Source organism: Ochotona princeps, chromosome 5 (genome assembly GCF_030435755.1).
Source record: "Ochotona princeps isolate mOchPri1 chromosome 5, mOchPri1.hap1, whole genome shotgun sequence".
Classification (NCBI taxonomy): Eukaryota; Metazoa; Chordata; class Mammalia; order Lagomorpha; family Ochotonidae; genus Ochotona; species Ochotona princeps.
This window is the reverse complement of record NC_080836.1, coordinates 77107218-77128806: the sequence shown is the minus strand read 5'-3', so window position 1 is coordinate 77128806 and position 21589 is coordinate 77107218. Positions and strand designations below refer to the sequence as shown.

General features: G+C 45.7%; 1 protein-coding gene across 1 annotated transcript in view; it reads right to left on the bottom strand.

Annotated features, from left to right (window-relative positions):
- The window catches only part of KIAA2012 (KIAA2012 ortholog), a 123160-nt gene that overhangs the window by 66388 nt on the left and 35183 nt on the right, over window positions 1-21589 (bottom strand). The window contains exons 10-11 of the mRNA XM_058664287.1: window positions 16133-16318; window positions 12993-13103 (exon numbers count right to left, since the gene is read on the bottom strand). Of these exons, the coding sequence (XP_058520270.1) occupies window positions 12993-13103; window positions 16133-16318 (297 nt within the window). The remainder of the gene's footprint in view (window positions 1-12992; window positions 13104-16132; window positions 16319-21589) is intronic.

Sequence of the window (21589 nt, the reverse complement as noted above, 5' to 3'; positions counted from 1 at the left end):
ATACTAGAAAGGCTGCCAGAAAAGGATGTTTGGATTTCCTGAATCCTCCTGGCTGCTTTGGGACTTAGGAAGGCCTGCCTCTTGGTATGCTTCTGTCTCAGCACGCACACAGGTGCCCACATGCACCCGGCAGTACCAGGCTGAGCTGGCAACCTGGGATTCTGAGAGCCAACACTAGAGAGAGGAAAAGCCATAATTCGTGTTAATTGTTGACCCTACAGTTCAAGAATAGATGCTCTGGAGAATGGAAAATGAGAACAAACATTAATTATTGAGTAGGGACCTTGGAGACAGACACTCTGGATTAAAAGGAGAGAGATAAGTTGCATAATGAATGTTAATTTTCCCTCAAAGAATTGAGTGGTCGGTGGTTGAAAGGGAAAAGCGAGGCTCAAACAGTCATGAAAGAGAACCCTGTGTGTGTGTTGGGCGAGAGGGGATAAGAGGGTTAGACAAACACTTTCCATCACTGCCTCACAACTCCCGAGAAAGCTGCTGTCAGATCTGCCTTAGCACTGCCATGATTGGCCACAGTTGTCTGCTTGGAAGTTCAGCCACTGCCCTACTGCACACAAGCCAGAGAACAACCACATGGCAGTTACCAGCAAAGAGGCCCAGGACACTGCAGTTTCATTTTTTGTTTTGGGGGGTACTAGTGGAGCTTTGAGCTTGAGGGTAGGTGTGCATGGCATAGTGGGGTGAAGCTATTATTTGAGATGCCTGCATCTCATGTCAGGGCGCCTGCTTGGAGTCCCAGCTCCTTTGTTTCTGACTCAGTTTCCTGTTCACACATCTTAGGAGGCAGCAGATAATGGTCCAAGTATTCAAGGACCCTGCCATCCATGTGGGTGACTCGGATGGGGTTCTGACCTCCTGTCTTTGACCTTGCCCAGCCTTGGCTTTTGCAGGCATTTATGGAATAAACCAGCAAGTAGAAAAATTTTTTTCCCTCTCTGCCTTTTTCAAGTAGATAAAAATAAACAAACATTAAAAAGAAAAAGATGAGTTGAGGCCCCCCTGGAACCATGGGCTATTGGTGTTTCTCTAGGGGACATGTGGGCTCCTGGACCTTAATTGTTTTATCATAATGACAACACACAAATCTCTTCTCCCAAAGTAATCTGCTTAACTGAAAGTAAAAAGGGAATAAAGGGACCCTGAGTAGAAGATCAAAGATAGGAGCAGAAGCCAGTGGTGTGTGGCAAACACAAGCAGGGCGGTCACTTGTTGCTGGGATTCCAGAACCACGGTTGAAAGCCTGTTTTAAGTTAGCGGCTCCGGGGACCTTCCCTTTTGCCCACTGCCTTCCTTTCAGGGCCTCATCAGCTGTTGTCTGGGTGATTTTGCTGTGGCCAGAACTCTGCCATTCCTCTTGCTTGGACGCTGGGCTATGTGACATTTCTCCTCAAACATGTCATCCCTTGTTGTCTAAAAAGCATCATATTAGTTCTCCACTGGCACACAAGGCAGTCCCTGGTCAGGCCCTGGCTTGCCTTTTGGGCCCAGTTGCCCCTATAAGGCTCTTTTCTTACTCACTCACACTGGGCTACTGCTTGTTTCCCACATGCTCTACTTTCCTACCTCTTTGTCTTTGTTCTTGCGGGTCCCTCAGCTGGATGCTTCTCCCTCCCTTCCCTGTTGATCCATGTCTACCAAAGTCTCAAAGGTCAGTACAAATCAAGACTCATTTGCAAAAATCCTTTCTAGTCTCCAGGGCTGGAGTTAATCATTCCTTCATTTATTCACTGAATGCCCTGAGCTATGGCGCTTTGGTCTTGGTTGTACACTCATTTCTTGCAGCCTGGTAGTAGTGGTTGGTGCCTCTGTGCTACAATTTGGATACAAGTTTGGATCTTGAACATCCCTGGGGTAGAACCTTTGGAAGGTAGGGCCTGTGTGGTCCTTACATTCTTCCGGACATGTCCTCTGGAGATGGATATTTTGAGGGGGTTGTTACAGAAGCTGATTCTGGGTCCAGTCTCTTTGAGATGCCCAGCTGACCTTGTGATCTTTCCTGTGTACCTGTTCTCCTGTCTGCATGGGCCCCTGCCCAGAGCCAAAGCCTGCTCCAGGCCTTGCAGACTCCAACTCTAAAACTACGAGCTCCATAAACGTCTCTTTATTTCATACATACTTTATCTCGGTTATTTTGTTGCAGTAATGAAAAGCTGACTGACACAACCCTTCACTAGAACGGTCTGAGATCCTTGAGGGCAGACGTCACAAGGCCTGATGTGAAGCCTTGGGAACTAGGGTGAGGAGAATAGACAGGCCTGGGACCAAGATCTTACTCTTGCCCTTATCAGATAGGTTAACTGCCTGTGTTTCAACTTCCTCAGCTATGACATGAGAATGACAATCCTCCATAGGGTTATTGGGATGCTGGAATGGGATGACACATGTAGCACAATGCCCAAGTCTCTGCTGCCCAAAAGAACATCCTTTCATGTCCTAGTACATGGTAGTGTTCAGTGCATTGTATTGAAGTACTTAAGCACACTTGTCGAAAGCCTTTTTTCTTTCAGCTCCAGTGATATCTTTTTTTTTTTTTTGAAGATTTATTTACTTACTTATTTTGGAAAAGAGGAAATGAAATTATCTCTATTTGTAGATGACATGATTCTCTACATAGGAGGACCAAAAGATTCAGTCGAGAGATTATTGGAACTCATAAGAGACTTTGGCAGGGTAGCAGGATACAAAATTAATGAACACAAATCGATGGCACTAATGTACACAAATAATTCCATGGATGAGAAAGAAATTGTAAGTACAGTCCTCTTTAAAACAGAGGAGAAGAATCTTAAATATCTAGGAATTAAGCTCACTAAATATGTGGAAGACCTCTATGACAAAAACTATAAAACATGTAAAAAGAAAATGGAGAAACTTACAGTGTTCCTGGATTGGCGGATAACATCATCAAAATGACCATATTACCAAAAGTGATATACAGATTCAATGCAATCCCAATCAAAATCCCAAAAACATTCTTTTCAGAAATAGAAAAATGATACAAAAGTTCATCTGGAATCACAAAAGACCATGAATAGCCAAAGCTAGCCTTAAAAATAGAAATCAAGCTGGAAGAATCACAGTTTCAGACCTCAAGACATACTACAGAGCAGTGGTTATCAAAACAGTCTGGTACTGGTACACAACCAGAGAAGAAGATCAGGGGAACAGAATAGAAACACCAGAAGGGAGCCCACATATGTATAGTCAACTAATCTTTGACAAGAAAACTGAAAACAATCCAGGCAAACATTTGGGACCATTCAACAAATGCTGTTGGGACAACTGGATAGCAGCTTGCAGAATTAAGAAGCAAGACCCACACCTGTCACATTACATGAAAATCAGCTCTAAATGGATCAAGGACCTAAATCTACACCCAGAAACCATCAAACTATTAAAGGAAAACATAGGAAGCACACTCCAAGATAGGAACAGGGAAAAACTTCTTAGGAAAGACGCCAAAAGCAAAGGCAATCAAAGCCAAAATGAACAAATGGGACTACATCAAACTAAAAAGCTTCTGTACAGCAAAGGAAACAATTAACAAAGTGAAGAAGCAGCAAATAGAATGGGAGAAAATTTTTGCATACTACACAAGTGATAGGGGACTAATATCCAGGATTTATAAAGAGCTTCAGAAATCCAGGGACAGCAAAACAAACAAACAAACAAACAAACAACAACAAAAAAACAAAACCCTGTAACAAAATGGGCAAAGGAAATGAACAGACATTTTTCAAAAGAACAGATTCAAATGGCTAACAGACATACGAAAAGATGCTCAGGCTCCCTAGCCATCAGAGAGATACAAATGAAAGCCACGTTGAGGTATCATCTAACTCCAGTGAGATTAGCCTATATTCAGAACTCAACTATCAACACCTGCTGCTGTGGATGTGGGGAGAAAGGCACTCTCCATCACTGCTGGTGGGACTGTAGGCTAATACAACCACTGTGGATATTAGTATGGAGAGTGCTTGGAGAATTGCAAATAAATCTGCCATATGACTGAGCTTTCCCGCTCCTAGGAATATACCCAATAGAAATGAAATCTGCATATGAAAAGGGGATCTGTAACCCTATATTTGCAGCAACATAATCCACAATAGCAAAGACATGGAAACAATCCAGATGTGCATCCAAAGAAGAGTGGTTAAAGAAACTGTGGTACATCTACTCCATGGAATATTATTCAGCCTTGAATTTATTCTATTTACAACTAGGTGATCCCAATTAGAGACCATCATGCTCAGTGAAATGAGTCAATCACAAAAGAACGAATACCATGTTTCTCTTAGATAAGGAAACCAGCATGCAAAGTGTAACTTCAACAATCCGATTCATATTCGTTTTTATTTTCTGGCTGTATCCCTTGTGTTTTGATTTTTTTATTTCAGTTTTATTTATTCCAAATACTTTCTTCTCTCTTGTCAAATTCATTGCTGGCTCATAGATTACGTGGTAGCACCATTTTTCCCAAGAGACTTTTGTGTTTCCTTTTTGTCACCCATGTGTAGGTTACTCAGTGGCATGTTTTTTCATGGTGCTGTAATTTGTCATTGTTACTGTTGTTGAGGCTGTTGTTCTAACTCATACCAGTTGTTGACCTTATTTCATGGCTACTCAATTATGGAAATGTATAGTGATGGAGTACTGGGGTCTACCATGTCCAGATGTGGGAGTATAATGTAACATGCATCCCTGATTCCAGATGAAAGAAGGACGCCCAATGAAACTGTTGGACATGTGTAGACAATGGGATGCAGGACTATCTGACATTGTCTGTATCAGCAATGTCAGGGTAAACTTAAGTAAGAGACTGATGCAATTATGATTCCTTATGAAGGACTATACCACTGTAGTAAAATGGGGAAAATCTGTTGGGGGGTGGGAGTTACGGGGGAAATCCCAGACTATATGAAATAGTACCACATATTTCAAAAATTCAAAATAAAAAAAATTTTAAAAAGATCTATTTTTTTTTAATTGCAAAGTCAGATATACAGAGAGGAGGAGAGACAGAGATGAAGATCTTCCATCCGATGATTCACTCCCCAAGTGGCCGCAATGGCTGGTGCTGAGCTGATCTGAAGCCAGGAGCCAGGAACTTCCTAAAGGTCTCTCACATGGGTGCAGGATCCCAAGGCTTTGGGCTGTCCTCGACTGCTTTCCCAGGCCACAAGCAGGGAGCTGGATGGGAAGCGGAGCTGCCGGGATTAGAACCGGCGTCCATATGGGATCCTGGCGTGTTCGAGGCAAGAACTTTAGCTGCTAGGTTACAGTGCTGGGCCCCCAGTGATATCTTACACCAGAATTTCACTTGCTACTTAATAAGATGGAGAGAGAGTGCAAGCTGATCCAGTTTGACTTTCATAGAGCAATAGGAAATACGTTGGCAATGGTTATTATGCTTGTACTATGTTACGGATTAGGTAAACTATTGCAATAAAGAGAGCATAAAATGACCTCTGGTCATAAGAGGTCAGAGGTAGATGAACAGATCAAGGTGACTCTGCTCCTGTGCTTACAGTTTGTTTGCTTATTTGTTTAGTTTAGTTATATTGGAAAGGCAGATTTACAGAGAGATGAAGAGACAAAGATCTTCCATTTGCTGGTTCACTCCTTAAGTGGCTACAATGGCTGTAGCTGAGCTGATCTGAAGCCAGGAGCCAGGAACTTCTTCTGGGCCTCCCACATGGGTACAAGGTTCCAAGGCTTTAAGCCAACCTCGACTGTTTTCCCAGGCCTGAAGCAGGGAGCTGGATGGGAAGTGGAGCAGCCAGAACATGAACTGGTGTCAAATGGGATCCCAGTGCTTGCAAAGTGAGGCTTTAGCCACTAGGCCATTGCACCGGGTCCTTTGTGCTCAGTTTTAACCAAAACATATAGGCAATGCTCTGAGAGTAGCAGCTGTATTTTCTGGGATATAAAGAAGCAGATGCAGGGGCCTGGTGAGGTAACCTAGTGACTAGAGTCCTCGCCTTGCACGTGCTGGGATCCCATAGGGGCGCTGGTTCCTGTTCCAGCAGCCCTTCTTCCTATCCAGCTCCCTGTTTGTGGCCTGGGAAGGCAGTGAAGGATGGCCCAAAGCCTTGGAAACCTGCACCTGTGTGGGAGACCGGAGGAGGCTCCTGGCTCCTGGCTTCCGATTGGCTCAGCTCTGGCTGCTGTGGTCACTTTGGAAATTAGCCAATGGATGTAGGCTCTTCCTCTCTGTCTCTCCTCTTCTCTGTATATCTGACTTTCCAGTAAAAATAAATAAGTCTTTAAAAAAAATGAAGTTGCAACAAGGTGGAGGAATCCACCATGGGGGGCAGTTTGGGGAGGGGTGGGGGGGAATCCCAGTGCCTATAAAACTGTCACATAATGCAATGTAATCAATTTAAAAAAAGTAAAAAAACAAAATAAAACAAAATGAAGTAGATGCAGGGGGATGGAAATTGATCTACAGCAAATTTAAACATAGGAGAAAGAAAACTAAAAAGTGTAAAAAAAAATTAAAATCAAATAAAAAGATGAAGGAAGTGAGGGGGTACCTGGTAAGAGGCGCAGACAGTAAGGATGATTGGCTCAGGCATTCCCAGGAGGTGGGACTGGAGCTGGTCCCTGAGGCCTGGGTGAGCTCTGATCCAACTGTATTTAGGGTGACCTGGGTGAGAGCCTTGGACTTTCTGCGCAGAAGCTGTATGTGCAAGTCACACTCTCTGGATCTCAGCATCCTTATCTCTCAAGTGAGGCCTTCAAACTGTGGCCCTCCCTCAGCTCTAGTGGTCCCGTGTAGACAGCCCCTACACTCAAGTCCGAAATCATCTTAAGAGGCAAAGGAAAAACTGGTCTACGGGGGAGCTGGGAGGGGCACAGCAGCTCTGCTCAGTAAGTCTGATAAATGCTCCCTTTGTTTGAATGGTGATGAAAATGGTACCTAGACCCTGCCCAAATTCAGGATTCTTTGAAATGGAGCAAAAGCAACGGTTGTGCTGTTCATAGTCTCACAGATTCTCTTAAAAAGATATAAGTGCCATCTTTTGTAATAAATAAATATATCCTTTTAAAAAGGAATTCTGCATCAAGAATAAAGTAGTTTGTATTTTTTTTCCCTCTGGAAGTTATAAAATGATAATCTGTCTTAGCCAAACAGGAGGTCGGGAGGTTTTGTGTGCAGAGAAACCACAAGAAGTGTTTGTCAAAGGAAAGAAAGGTGTCTTCAGTGTTTTCTGGTAGCTCTGTGCTGGCTGCCTGCTAAGGTTTTCCAGTGCAGGCTGCGGAGGCATTGCAGGCTTAGTGTGGTGAGGGAGAGGACCTTCTTCTTTCTCAAGTGCGCTCAGACCAAAGCCAAGTGCAGAGCTTGCCCCGTTGGAGCCACTCAGCACTGTGCTAGGTGTGAGCAGCCCAATCTGACCATGGGCTGAGCCTTGTGGGACACTCGGTTATTTCTGTCAGGGGAGCTTATGCCTTGGCCTCTGCATAGAACAACCCATCCAGTCATTTCCTGGAGAGATGGATTCACTGTAGAGAGCTAGAAGCTGCAGCGACTACCTCCCCCAGCATCCCCCATCCTTGGGAGCTGGCGTGCCAGCAGCGTAAGTGGCCCCAAACCTTCCTGCCTTGTTTCTGCCCTCCAAATCTCATGCAAGCACATCTAATTGGCAGAACGTCATTTGCATCCAGACCTCCCGCTGCAAAGGTTATCTGGGAAATGTAGTTTTTAGCCTTCTGGTACAGGCATGTGGAAAGGAAATTCTCGGCAACCACATTTTCTTAATTTGAACATCTGACCCAAGGTCACAGGAACAAGAAATGTCTTGGCAACATAATTTCTTATGGGTTCTTAACCAACACTGACTGGCAAAAGGGACCATGGGAATCGTTACCACATGGGTCTCCTTCTACCCTCCTCTGCTTCTTCCCAGTCAGAGACAGATGGATTGTGAATACCAGGATTCAGAACTAATATTTGGAGAATGAAAACAAGAACAGTCATCAATGGTTCAATGGCGGAGCTCCTACTTCAGGATTTTGACAATAGAACTGCCCTTTCCCCTCCCCTTGCCCCTTGCTCTGGAGTCTCCCTAGGAAAAGCAGCATGGTTGGAAGCATACAGGGTTAGAGCTGCATGAGCTCAGAAAGCATTAGTACAGCATATTTCAAAATGTGTTCCAACCACTGTTTAGATCCACATGATGCTTTGAAAAAGCAAAGGTCAGAAGTAGTTTAGGACCAGGTGACCTATTGGATGACCCTTCACCTTTCTGTTTACCAAGTCACAGACCATTCAGAAATGACACAAAGCATTGTAGTGATCCGGGACTTAAGAACAAATTACCCACAGACCTAGTCACTTATAGCATTAACCCTCAGCTGTGCCTCACCTGGGTCCTGTGGCAATGATGTGGGTATGTGGTTCTGGTGCAGAGTCTCCCAAGGCAGGTGGCATCACATTAGTCTGAAGACTTCAGTGACCAGGGAGCATCACTGCTCAAGGCAGCTGGCTCAGGAGCCTGGAAAGTCCATTCTGGAGGCTAGCAGAGGCTGTCAGTTTCTTGCCATGTGGACCCCTGGCTGTTAGACTGTTGGGTTTTCCCAGTGTGTAAACCAAGAGTGAGGGGGATGCCATAGTGCCTTTTATGTTCCAGTCTCAGACACCACACATTGTTGTCCAAATTATAAGTGTTTCACACTCACACTCGGGGTGGGGGGGCGGTTAGGTTCTCACTTTTCAATCAAAGTTATAGGGACACTGGGCCCGGTGTGCTAGCATAGTGGTTAAAGTCCTTGCCTTGCACGTGCTGGGATCCCATATGGGCGCTGGTTCTAATCCCGGCACTCCTGCTTTCCATCCAGCTCCCTGCTTGTGGCCTGGGAAAGCAGTCAAGGACGGTCCAAAGCCTTGCACCCGCGTAGGAGACCTGGAAGAGCTCTTGGTTCCTGGCTTTGGATCAGCACAGCACCGACCGTTGCGGCCACTTGGGGAGTGAATCATCGGATGGAAGATCTTCTTCTCTGTCTCTCCTCTCTCTGTATATCTGGTTTTCCGATAAAAATAAATAAATCTTTAAGAAAAAACAGTTACAGGGACACAAGACCAGTGTTGTCCTATAGTGAATAAAGCTGTTGCTTGTGATGCAAACACCTATGAGCATTAGTTCAGGTCCCACTTGTTTCACTTCTAATTCATCATCCTGCCAATGGCCTGAGAAAAGGAGTGGAAGACTGCTCAAGTGTTTGGGGCCCTGCAACCCATGTAGGAAACTCATGTGGATCTCCTGGCTTCAGCTTGGCCCAGCAGTGGCTGTTGCAGCCACTTGGTCAGTGAAACAGCAGATGGACGAGCTCTGGGTATCTTTTTCTGTGTTACTGTTTTCAAACACACACACACACAAAATGCAATGTAAAAGGACAGATGCTATGGTACCATGGAGTGTGTGTTTGAGTCCCAGGTTTGTCACTTCTCATCTTGTTTCCTGCTGTTGCACCTGATAGGCAGCAGATGATGATTCAAATCCTTGAGTTTCTCTTATCAATGTGAGAGACCTGCATGGACATTCCGTACCCTGGTTTTGGCAATGGCCAGAGTTGGGCCTGACAGAAGTCAGGAGCCTGGAGCTTCTTCTAGGTTTTCCATGTGGTTGCAGAAGCCCAATGCTTTGGGCCATCCTCTAATTCTTTCCCAGGCACATTAGCAGGGAGCTGGATCAGAAGTGGAGCATCCAGGACTCAAACCAGTGTCCACATGGAATGTCACTACTGCAGGTAGAGGCTTAACCTCCTATGCTACAGTGCTAGCCCTTAATGTATCTTTTTTTTGAGGGGAGATATTTCACAAAATTTGGAGTGCGTTTTCAAGCTACCACACCAAGAAAAAGTAGCAAGCTGCAAGAGGGAAGGATGCTGATTAAATGATTCCTTCATCATCTCAAAAAAAAAAAAAAAACCTCAAAAAACATTCTGAGTATTAAAAACCACGTAGGACAAGAATAACTACTAGTTAGAATCTCTGAAAGGGACCAGGAATTTATATTTACATGTGACCTGACGTCCCAACCTGAACCACTGCCATTGATTTCTTAAATTTCTTGAAAGAAGAAAACTTCTGAGTAAAGGCACTGCTGACAAAAATTCTCTGTTGCTGGCACTGTTGACTGTGATGACAGATGGAGTATCTGCAGGGAGAATAAGCAATGCCGAGAGCATGTCCAATGTTCTGACTTGCATCCTTCCAAGTCAGCTTCTCCTTTCTGGAGACTTTGGGTTTTCTAATTGGTGCAATACCCCAACATGACCAAGAGAGTCCAGTTCCAACTCCAGACTTCACATCTTTGTTTTTTCTCCTGAAGGTTTGTATTCATTTCTCTCTGCTGTCTGAAAGCAAGATACCATGACCTAATTGCCTAAGAATTTATTTCCAAATAGTTGTTGACAGAGTCTGAAAGTCTCAGGAAGATCAGACAGATCATATTCCCTCTTCTACTTACAATTTTTTTGGAGAGGGGGTTAAACAAAACACAACAATAATCCTCAAAGAACTTTCCTTTGTGGCACCTGGGGTATCCAGTCAATCAACAAGCATTTCTTGGACATATGATAAAGATAAGATATTCTCTGGGACGCATATATTTGGGAGTTAAACAGAAAACAGATGCAATAACTACAAATGTGGGCTTGAGAGAGAAACACACGAGGCTCTGGCTAGGCAGTGCTGTGATATCAGGTGCCTTTTAAAGGGAAAAACGTCTCAGAAAATATGAACTTTCAGTTATTGTAAATATTTGTGGGCAACTAGGGCCAAAGCTTGGAGAGAAAAGAATGGTGAGTGAATGTTTAAATCGTGAAAAGGATGGAAAGGGTGACCTTGAGTTTGGTGGCAGATAAAACTGGGAGAAGAAGTCAGAGAGGGAGATCAAGATGGCTCTGAGCTGACCGAGCTTCAATGAGCCTGTGTGATTAGTGGAAATCCTTTGCAATACACCGAGAAACCAAAACAACCTCTTCTCTCCCATTCCCATTTATAGACTCTCAGAAAGCTACATTTATTCTGTGGATTCTCACAAGGAGATGTGGGATTCAGATCCTTCAGTATCCTCTAAGATATCATCCATTTTCCAATGACTGAAAGTCAACTCACAGGTACATGGAAGGAATACTAGAGAGAGGCCAGTAGCTCACTGATTGGCTGACTCCTTCATCCAGCAAGTACGCAGTGGATGCCTTTAGATTGGAGAGGCAAGGCACAGCACAATGGCTCAATTGGTTAATTCTCTGACTATACATGCCATTTGGGCAACGGTTCATGTCCTGGCTGCTTTTCTTCCCATTCAACTCCCTGTTTCTGGCCTGGAAAAGTAATGGAGGATGACCCAAAGCCTTGGGAACCTGCACCTATGTGGGAGACCTGGAAGAAACTCCTGGTTTTAGATAAGCTCAGTTCTGGCCATTTTGGCCATTCATGGGGTGAGGGGGTTGGACCAGAAGATGGAAGATCTTTCTGTCTCTCTTTCTCTCTTTAAATCTGCCTTTTCAATAAAAATAATAAATAAATCTTTCAAAAACAAAAGACTTGAGATACAAAGAGGATTAAATATACTGTCCATGGGATTGAGATAACAAGGCAGGCAAGTCTCCATTTCTTCACCACATATCTCGTTTCTCATTGTGTGTCTTTCTCATGGAAGTGGCTGAAAGATGCCTCAATGAACATTTGCTGTGGTGCTGTTGTGTATATGTCAGGGGCTGTGATAGGTGCCAAGGATACTGAAGTGACAGAAGCGTTGAATCATGCTGATAATGATGACACAAGTTTAAAGCTAAATATTTCTTCTACTGCTGCTGGCTTTTGCTTTATAAAAAGAGGAACTATTTCTCCTGGAACACAGTGGACAAATGGGCAGCAGGTGACCAGAATCATTTGCTTTCCAGCTGTTGTGCCAGCTGTGTCACACTGACGCTGGCTTCCACCTGTCGAACTCTTGCTTCCGCCAGTTTAGAACTGAGATATTTTTATATGCCAATCATGGCAAAACCCGAGTGGGGATGGGATTTGTCTGACAGTGAATTGGGAACTGAATGTATTGCACTTCCTGGCAATCTGTATACTAGGAGGTTTCTTCCACAGTGATGGACAAGATATCAAAGGCAGCGATAGTTCAGGAGTTGCTCTGTGGGGGAGCCAATCCTCTCAGATGAGGTTTTTTAGACAAAGGGGTACAGGGAGTGCAGCGAGGGGGAAGGGCAGCAGTGTTAGGGTCTGGGCACACAGAGGACAGGCCAGGGCTGCTTAGGTCTCCTGGTTTGGAGTCCAGGCTGTTTATGAAGCCAGTGGTGACATAACCCTCCAAATCAGTGCCTCTTTTCATCTTCTCTCACCAAGGGCCTATTTGCTGACGAACTCGTGTATGCATCAGGCTGGTTTCTGGGTGGTTGACATTCATCATCCTCTGACTTCATTTCTTTCCTCCTTTTGCAAAATGACTATTGCCCAGAGCCAGCATCCTGTTTCCAAAAAGTGAACCTGCCAGGAGAGTTTTTGGAAACTGCCTTGCTCTCTGCCAGGAGCCAGATGATTCACAGCAATGAACCAATGCACAGAACAAGAGCACCTGATTGGATTACCAATTAGCAACCTCCAGCTCAGCACGGCAGGTGGAAAGAAGAGAAAACAGTAGTGTTTAGCTTGGGCAAACACCAACAGGGTTTTATCATTCTCATCGAGACAGAGCCATGGCAAGCAGACTTCTTCCCAGCTATGGCACGGGAGTGTCTCTCCCCAGATGCTCCAGCAAGAGGAAACTTGTTGTGCAAACAGTGGGCGATTGTGTGTGAACTACAGAGGCACCTCTGTGTTGGCAGGAGACGAGGAGAAAGTGGGCGGCTCACATCTGTTTTTAATGAAGTCTCTGCTGCATGGAAACTTGGGAAGCTGTAGGTATAACTTCTGCCCTCTGGCAGCAAGACTGGCCTGGGGCGTGGTAGAGTCTTACCTTCTCCTGGCTGCAGCTCCAATGTTAGAGTTGGCTCTGGGGGGAATGGGCAGACCTCTTCTCCAGGGGGGTCCGGCCTGCAGCATTCCAGCATGGGCTCTCTGGGCTCCTCTGGAAAAGCAGTACAAACATAGGCAGAATCAGCAGCTGTGCAGGTCAGGAGTTGAGCCCAAGGGGCCTGAATGCTGCTGTACTTGCTCAGAGGCCATCAAAGGGCAGGGTAAACCCTCACCCTGGGATGTGACTGAGCAGGGCCATGGTTCAGATCCTGTCTTCTGTGAATCAGGTAGGAGGGGCAGAAAGGTGTGCTGCCAGTGTGGCCTAAATCATGCCTAAGTGAGGGGCTGTCAAAAAGGGGCCCCTCTGGGGACCTCAAGGCCAGGGCTCAGCTGGCAGGAGCACCTGGGTGCACCTGGCCAGAGTACTTCCCTGCCCACCCACCCTCTTTCGCTGTCCCTCTCTCTCTAATGCATTTGTGTAGCACCAAGCAGGTCCAGCTGTGCTGTGGGGACCAGATTGCTAGCACTGTGCAGTGACCAGTGCACAGTGAGGAGAAGGATGCTGGAGTTGCCTCCTTCTTGTGTACAGACTGAAGGGCTGTCCATGACCCTTGCTGTAAGAGTGAAAGCAGACCACCCCGTGTTCCGTTCTCCCATTCAAACTAGGGCATCCCACTACCGCTGCAGACCTGCTACCCTACACCTTGTGGTTCAATAGCAGATGCTGCCAGGTGATGGTCTCCAATCTAATTCACTTCCCACAGTGCTGCCTGGTTCCACAGGACTGCCCCCACTTCAGATGCTGGCCACAATCCCCAGGCTGTGACACATCTACCTGATGGGCCACCATAAATTTGGATTCCATTTCTCCTTGGGCTTGGTAATGTACAAGAGTGGCTCACAGGACTTGGGAAACACATGGACTATGTTACGGTAAAAGATGTTATAGACAAGCAGCAGATGGCCAGAGACACCAGGAGGGTGCGTGAGGGTACCTGCAGAGCCTGCAGGTTCTCTCTGAGTGGGCCATCCAGCCTATACTTCCACATGTTCAGAAACTTAGAAACATTCTTGCCGATGCACAGTTTTTATAAATATTGGGCTTCAACTCATCCTCCCTGTCTCTGAGGGCTTGGCAGGGCTTGGCAGCTCCAAACCTCGAATCCTCCACTCACTGGGTTTTTCTGGTAACTGGTCCCTCCATAGATTGTCTAGGGGCCTAGCCCCAAGTCACCTCTTTGGCAAGAATTCAGTTGTTGAGGAAAGTGGCTCAGCGGTGAAGATTCTGCTTGGGATGTCTGTAACCCGTATAGAAGGTGTGGGTCCAAGTCCTGGTTCCCCCTTTGATCCCAGCTGCCTGTGAATGCACACCATGGTGGCTCAAGTCGATGGGTTCCTGTCACTCACATCTGAGTTGCATGCTCCCGGCTTCGACCTGGTCCAGCCCTGGGTGTTTGCAGTAACTGGGGAGCGAGCCAGCAGATGAGCAATCTCTGTCTGGCACTCATGGCCTCTCAAACAAGTAAAAATAAATTAAAATTTATAAAAGTATAAGGATCAAAACAAATCCCTCAGTGTTACCAGAGGTTCTCCCTATGATAACAAAGGACCTTGTATCCCTCTGGAAAAGCCACGGATTTCAGGTTTGTAAGAGGAACGAGGGACAAACACCATGCGTCCTTTTCCCTTTCCAAGGCAAAGGGGTCAGGAGTGGGGCAGGCCATGAACTAAAGTGGATGCTTCTGTGAATAACACACATGCACTCACACACCACAAAGGCACCAATGTGCAACTTGCAACAATACAAAACACACATGTACCCACACAAAGGTATACACACTTCATATACACATGCATCCATGTCCATTCATTTGTACAACTACACACATGTGCCTGTTACATAAACAGTGACACATGTTGACACAGGCACTCATTCACAGGCCTGTTTGTCTATATGAACATGTCAACCACTCAGCCACACACTCCTGCGCATACTGGACTCATACTCAGAGACACTGTAACATACTCAGAGACATACATGTTCACTTATGTGTATGCATGCTGCCACCATATCACTTGAGGTTCTAGCTGTCTTCTTGTCATAATGACCCTGACTAGTTGTTCTAACTGGGTTCTCTCTGCCCCAGGATGCCCAGGAGCTGTTTGGGTGTGCATGGCAGCATTTGCCCTGGGCTGTGCAACCCCCTGGAACACTGTGAATGCTGACATGGCAGCACCTCAAATTTGATTTGTGTCTATCAGAATCAAAACAACATCATAGCCACTTGAGTGCAAAGGGCATGGGACATTGTGAAAGGAGGCTTCCAATGTAGAAGCTAGAGAAGGAAGGACAGAATTGGGAATGAGGGGGACTGGATTTGGATTTGGACCATCTCAGCCTTAAACAGAGAAGCTGCAAACACAGTATGGGATTAGTGATTTATGGGATTCATTTATTTTTTATAAGAGTTCAACCTTATGTGCTGTGTCGGTGAGGAGGGTGATGGAAACAGTAAGGGCTCCTGTCCCTGGGTGAGCCCAAGATGCAGGCTGTGCTATCTATTTTGCTAGTGATTCTCAGTTCACAGTGTTCATAGAGAGGCCTCTTGGTTTGTATTGGCATTTCAGGCCCCTCTTCAGCTGCAGGTGAGGCTAAGTCATAGGGCAGGTGGTCCTGCCCTGCCTTGACCTTCAGTAGAAATCCAGGGTCCTCCCCTCTCTGTGAATGGGCCTCTTGCTGGATCCTGGACTGGAAGGTGACTTCCTTCTGGGGACTTTCTACCGGCAGGGTCACAGATGCCCTTGCCCTGGGCTAGGGGATCATGCTCTGGGCTGAGTAGGCCTGGAACAAGCAAGTAGCACAGGTCCCTCTGGAACACAGGGAGCTGTGACACCACACGCTGCTGCCAGGTGTGGGGCCAACACAGCTTGGCAATGCATTTTGGTGCAGCAGGCCCTCCAAACATGTACTGATCTTGAAGAACATGCATGGTGAGTGGGCATCTGGCTGGCATTGTTGGAAATACTGCTGGTTCCCCATTTCGCAATGGGAATTCTCATCATGGATGCCTTGCAACTCTAGAAGGAGCTGCATATGAGCCAGTAGGTTAGGGACATCTTTGCACACTGGGGAATGATTACCTTGTTTTGTTGGCAGTGTCCTTGCCGGAGGTCTCATATTTGGGGGACTCCTAGGGCTCCTATGGCCAGATGTTCTGGGACTGTCCAATGTCCCCTGGCTCCCTGGACTCTTTCTCCTGTTAATCAGGGGTAGAACATCCACCAGCGAGGCCATATTCTGGGATGGGACACTGTCATCTTCAAAAGCTGAAGGGACACAAACACAAGTGAGATAAGTTCTGAACTGACAGGAGGGAGAACATGTCTCTTTTCTAGGTCAGGGGATGGCTCTTTGTGTTTAGCATCACCCATTCTCCAGTCTGTCTCTGGCCCAGTCTTGCCAAGGAGCAGACTGGATGTCTCCTGTGGTCAAGATTAAATTACTCTTGGCCAGAGCAGCAGGTGACCCTTCCTTTGGGGAACTGCCAAGAACTGGGAAGGATTGAGTAGTGGTGTGGAGGTATTCTCATACTGAGGCTAGGATCCTGGAAGCAAGCCAAAGAGGGATGGGGAGACTGCAGGTGCCTCCTGCCTCCAATTGGAAAGCTCTGTCTAGGGGAGACCCTGGCTGGGGCGCTCATGGGATCACTGAATGCTGGCTTCTGACCACAGAGCCAATGGTCACATTTCCTTCTCAGGATACAAAGTACAGATGCCTTTCAGTATCTGTGGAGCACAGGTTCCAGAATGCTCCTCTACTGCTAATACCAGAATCCATGGGTGCTCAAGCTTCATTTATAACTCTCTACACTATCTACACAGAACCTCTGTGCATTCTTCTGCATGCTTTTTTTTTTAAAAAAGATTTATTCATTTTATTACAGCCAGATATACACAGAAGAGGAGAGACAGAGAGGAAGATCTTCCGTCCGATGATTCACTCCCCAAGTGAGCCACAACGGGCCGGTGCGCGCTGATCCGATGCCGGGAACCTGGAACCTCTTCCAGGTCTCCCACGCGGGTGCAGTGTCCCAATGCATTGGGCCGTCCTCAACTGCTTTCCCAGGCCACAAGCAGGGAGCTGGATGGGAAGTGGAGCTGCCGGGATTAGAACTGGTGCCAATATGGGATCCTGGGGCCTTCAAGGCGAGGACTTTAGCCGCTAGGCCACGCCGCCGGGCCCACTTCTGCATGCTTTAAATCACTTTTAGTTACTTATAATACATATTATGAGTACAATAAAAGCCACATAGTTTTTATTCTGTATTGTTTAGGGAATAATGGCAAGAAAAAGGAGGCTGTATAGGACTAGCACAGACACAATTTTTAATTAAAAATGCTTTAGGATGGACCCAGCAAGATGGCTCATTGGCTAAATTCTTGCCTTGCAAGCACCAGGATTACATATGGGTAATGGTTCGTGTCCTAGCTGTTCCACTTCCCATCCAGCTCCCTGCTTGTGCCCTAGAAAGCAGTCAAGGACGGCCCAAAGCCTTGGGACTTTGCATCCAGGAAGGAGACCTGGAAGAAGCCCCTGGCTTCAGATCAGCTCAGCTCTGGTTGTTGCAGCCACTTGGGGAGTGAACCAGTGGATGGAAGATCTTTCTTTCTGTCTCTCCTTCTCTGTAAATCTACCTTTCAAATAAAAATAAATCTTAAAAAAAGTGATAGTTATATATTTTTGTGAGCTCCTGTGCCAAATTTAAACGTATATGCACAATGGAACCTGATCAAATGTCAATTACTATTTTGAGTTCCTTATCTCTTATGTTTGTAGTCTCCCAGCTCTTATCTTTGTTAGTTGTTATAGTATATAGTACATTATTGTAAACTATAACTGACTCACTACTGCTAAATACTAGAATGCATTACTTTAATAATTGCTTTGTACTGGTTATCCAACCTCCTTGTACTGCTTAGCCTCCACTCTTCCTAGCCTCTAGAAATCAAACTGACTTTGTTTGACTTTCCATATTAACAGAAGAAATATAGTATCTCTCTTAATGCCTCTGCTTTATTTAACTTGACATAATGGTCTGAAGTTCTATATACTTTGCTGCCAATGTCTGAGTTTCCTTTCTTTTGTTTTGTGGCTGAACAATGTGCATGCATACCACATTTCCCTAATCCATGCAACCACAGTGGACACCTTGCTTGATTCCATGTTTTCACTATTGTTTCTGGTACATAAATGAACATGGGAGTGGAGCTATCTCTCTGATAGGCTGGTTTAATTTCCTTTAAATATATATCTGTGGTGGTGTAGCATGGTGTAGCTAATCCTTCTCTTCAGCGCTGGCATTCCATATGGGCAATGGTTTTAGTCCCAGCTGCTCCATTTCTGATCCAACTCCCTGCTAATGATATGGGAAAGCAGCAGAAGACGGCCCAGTTCTTTGAGTCTCTGCCCATGTGGGAGGCACAGAAGTTCTGGTTCCTGGCTTAGGGACTGAACCAGTGAATGGAAAATCTTTCTCCACCTCTCCTTAGTAGGGAAATAGCTTGGTATGCAGTAAATTTGTTTTTTCTTTCTCTCTCTTTTTTTTTTTTTTCAGAAACCTCGTAACTATTTCTCAAAATGGCTGTACTAATATACATTTCCACCAATAGCAAACAAATGTTTCCTTTTCCCTGCAACCTCTTAAGTATTATTTTCTTCTTTTTGGCCATCACTTTAACTATATAGATGATATCTCCTGTGGTTTCCCTAATACTAGTGATACAGAACATTTCTTCATTTTTGTTGGCCAGTTCTGTCTCCTTTTTTGTGAAACAACTATTGTATTCAGGGGCATTGTATTGCTTTACTTTTTCATATTTTCCATGCCTTTATATTGATATTTGCACTTTAGTTGTGTGTGTATATGCTTTGAGATTAAGATTTATCTATTTGAAAAACAGAGTTACAGATAGAGTTTCGCCATCTGTTGCTTCACTCCCGAGGTGGCAGCAATGGCTGGGACTCCCTGTGTCTTGTTCCACTGTAATCAATGGCAATGACAGTGTAATCAATCAATGACAGTGGGGCCTGAGACACTCTCTCAGAAGGATGCATGGCCATTGTGGTTTACCCTCAACACAGGCGAGGGTGGCAGCCGACAGTCTGTCATGGCTGGGGTGGTGGGAGCCTTGGTCTTTACTTCCAGAGGGGTCACACATAAGAAACCTGCACTGGCTGAGGAATGGCTGGGTTCTCAGTAGGGCTGGCCCAAAGTTTGGCGGAGGCATGTGGGTCCCCACAGTGACAGCCCAGGTTGCTATACAAATGCTGTGGCACTCATTTACCTCCTCTTTCCCAAAGAAGACAATTATGTGGTCTGGGGTCAGGGAAGTAATAGGATGAGCAGTTATGTGGCCATCAACACTGCAATGCTAGGTAATACCTTTTATGATTTGAATATTAGTTTGGCGCCCACAGGCATATGTGCTAAAGGCTTGGTCCCCAAAATCTTAAGGTAATTAATAATTAATGATAATGAACCATGAATTAGAGTATAGGCTTGACCCAATCATAGTGTCTAGGAACTGGACCTGCTAGGAGGTCCTGAGGTCATTGGGGCATACATCAGAATCTAGTTCTCTTGAGAGGGTAGATTTTTAATCCCAGCCTCTCTGTGTGTTTCCTGACTTACCGTGTGATTCTCCCACTGCCTTCTGCTGGTTATCCACTGCCCTCATCAGACACCAGACCTATGGGGTTACCTGATCTTACACCATGAACCTTCCAAATCATGAGCCAGAATAAACCTTCTGTGCTTCCTAAGTCGCTAGGTTCAGGTAGTTGTTATAGTGACAAAATGCTGCTGCTAACAGAGTAAGTACCAAGAAGCAGGGTCAGTGCTAATAGAAAAAAAAAAAAGTAGAAGTAGGTTTAGAAGTGGGTGACTGGCAGACACCCACAGAAGAAAGCTGCAAGTCGTGTTGTATTATACATGATGGGAAGCCACAGTCACTGCATGGCATGTAGTCAGCCACGTGGGTGGAGACAGTGACGACAGTGAGGTCTCCATCTCTGTTCCGAGGCCTGGTCTCAGACAACCTGGCTAGGATGGTGGAGCAGCAGAGACCTGCCGCAGAGGAAAGAGCTACTGCAGAGAGCTCTGTTAGGGCAATGTCAGGGAGAAACAGGATGTCAGGGTTGGCAGAGAATGCCCTCTGTGGTTGTGCCCAGTGGAATCCAGAGGATGACACAGCCTGTCTTGTTAACTCTAAATACCCTTCCACTAGGGACCTCAATGTGCGAACGACTTCCAGGAAAATCCCTGTTTCTTTGAATTTCTTTCTTTATGCATCTATTACTAGGTTGAGTAAACATACTGCACAAATTTACCCCAAGTTCTCTGGAACTTCTTAGGCCACCTTCTTCCTGCCACACAGGCAAGAGACAAACAAACTCTAGCTGGTGTCTCCATCCCTGGTGGGTGGGCCTGGCAGCTCAAAACCAGTGCTCAGCTGGGCAAGATGAATAACAGTAAAGATGGAATTCCAGAGTGTTGTTCTTGAACTGCATGGCTCCGGCTGTGCACCTGCCTGCCTAGGCCCACAGATGAGAAAGCCACTTTCTTATTTATTGGCACACAGAGTGACCTCTGCCCATACCTGGATTTTGTAAAAAAAGAAACTTCTAAGTCTTTCAGAGGGCTAACTGACTTGAGAGACAGACTAAATTAACCTTTGCCCCAGGAATCAAAGGATGTTCTCAAAACAGACATATTTCAAGGATGTCCTGACCTGGGTTTATCAACTTGCTTCTTCTGAAAGGCCATGCGGTATAATGGTGAAGGACACAGACTCTGGCATGACAAGGCCTGAGCTCTGGTCCTCACAAGGCCACTCAGAACTGTGTGACATCCACAGACTGCTTCTCTGCCAGGGCGTCAGATTGCTGGGGTTGTCATGAGGCATATCCAAGATATTGCTTAGAAGTTCAGAGCAGAGCCTGGCCGGGAAGGAGGACTCAATCCCTCTGCTTCCCATCAGAGGTCACTTGACAGGATGGGCCTGCTGCCTCACACACCTTTCAGAAAGGAAGCTCGGCTTTCTGAGACTGGGAGCTTTCCAAATACAGCCCATTACCTCCAACCGATCTAACACATAAAAATAGACACTTGGATGCACCTATGATTTCAAGTGTTTCCATGAAGTTTTAAAAAAACGGGCATGAAGGCTATCATTGTTATTGGGACTGCTTAGTGACTATCTACCCACAAAGGATTAGGAATCAAATTCCACTGTTTCCAAACACAGGATTAATCATAGGGTGTGCAGAAAATATTTAATAAAGTCGGTGCCTTTTTGATGCCTGCAACTAGAAAATGCTACCAGGGGGATGAATTCATGACTGAATCATTTACAACACAGTCACTAAGTTAACTTTACTCCAGCCCACTGGCTGAGGCAGTGGCTGCCTGAATAAAAGCCGCTTCAAGAGGCTGGAGATGGACTGCCCTCACTCCCAGCCTTGTGCTTGGCTGACAACCCTCAAGTGCTGTGCTGTGTGTCCTTTCAGACACTGCCGTGGGATACAGGAGGAGCTAC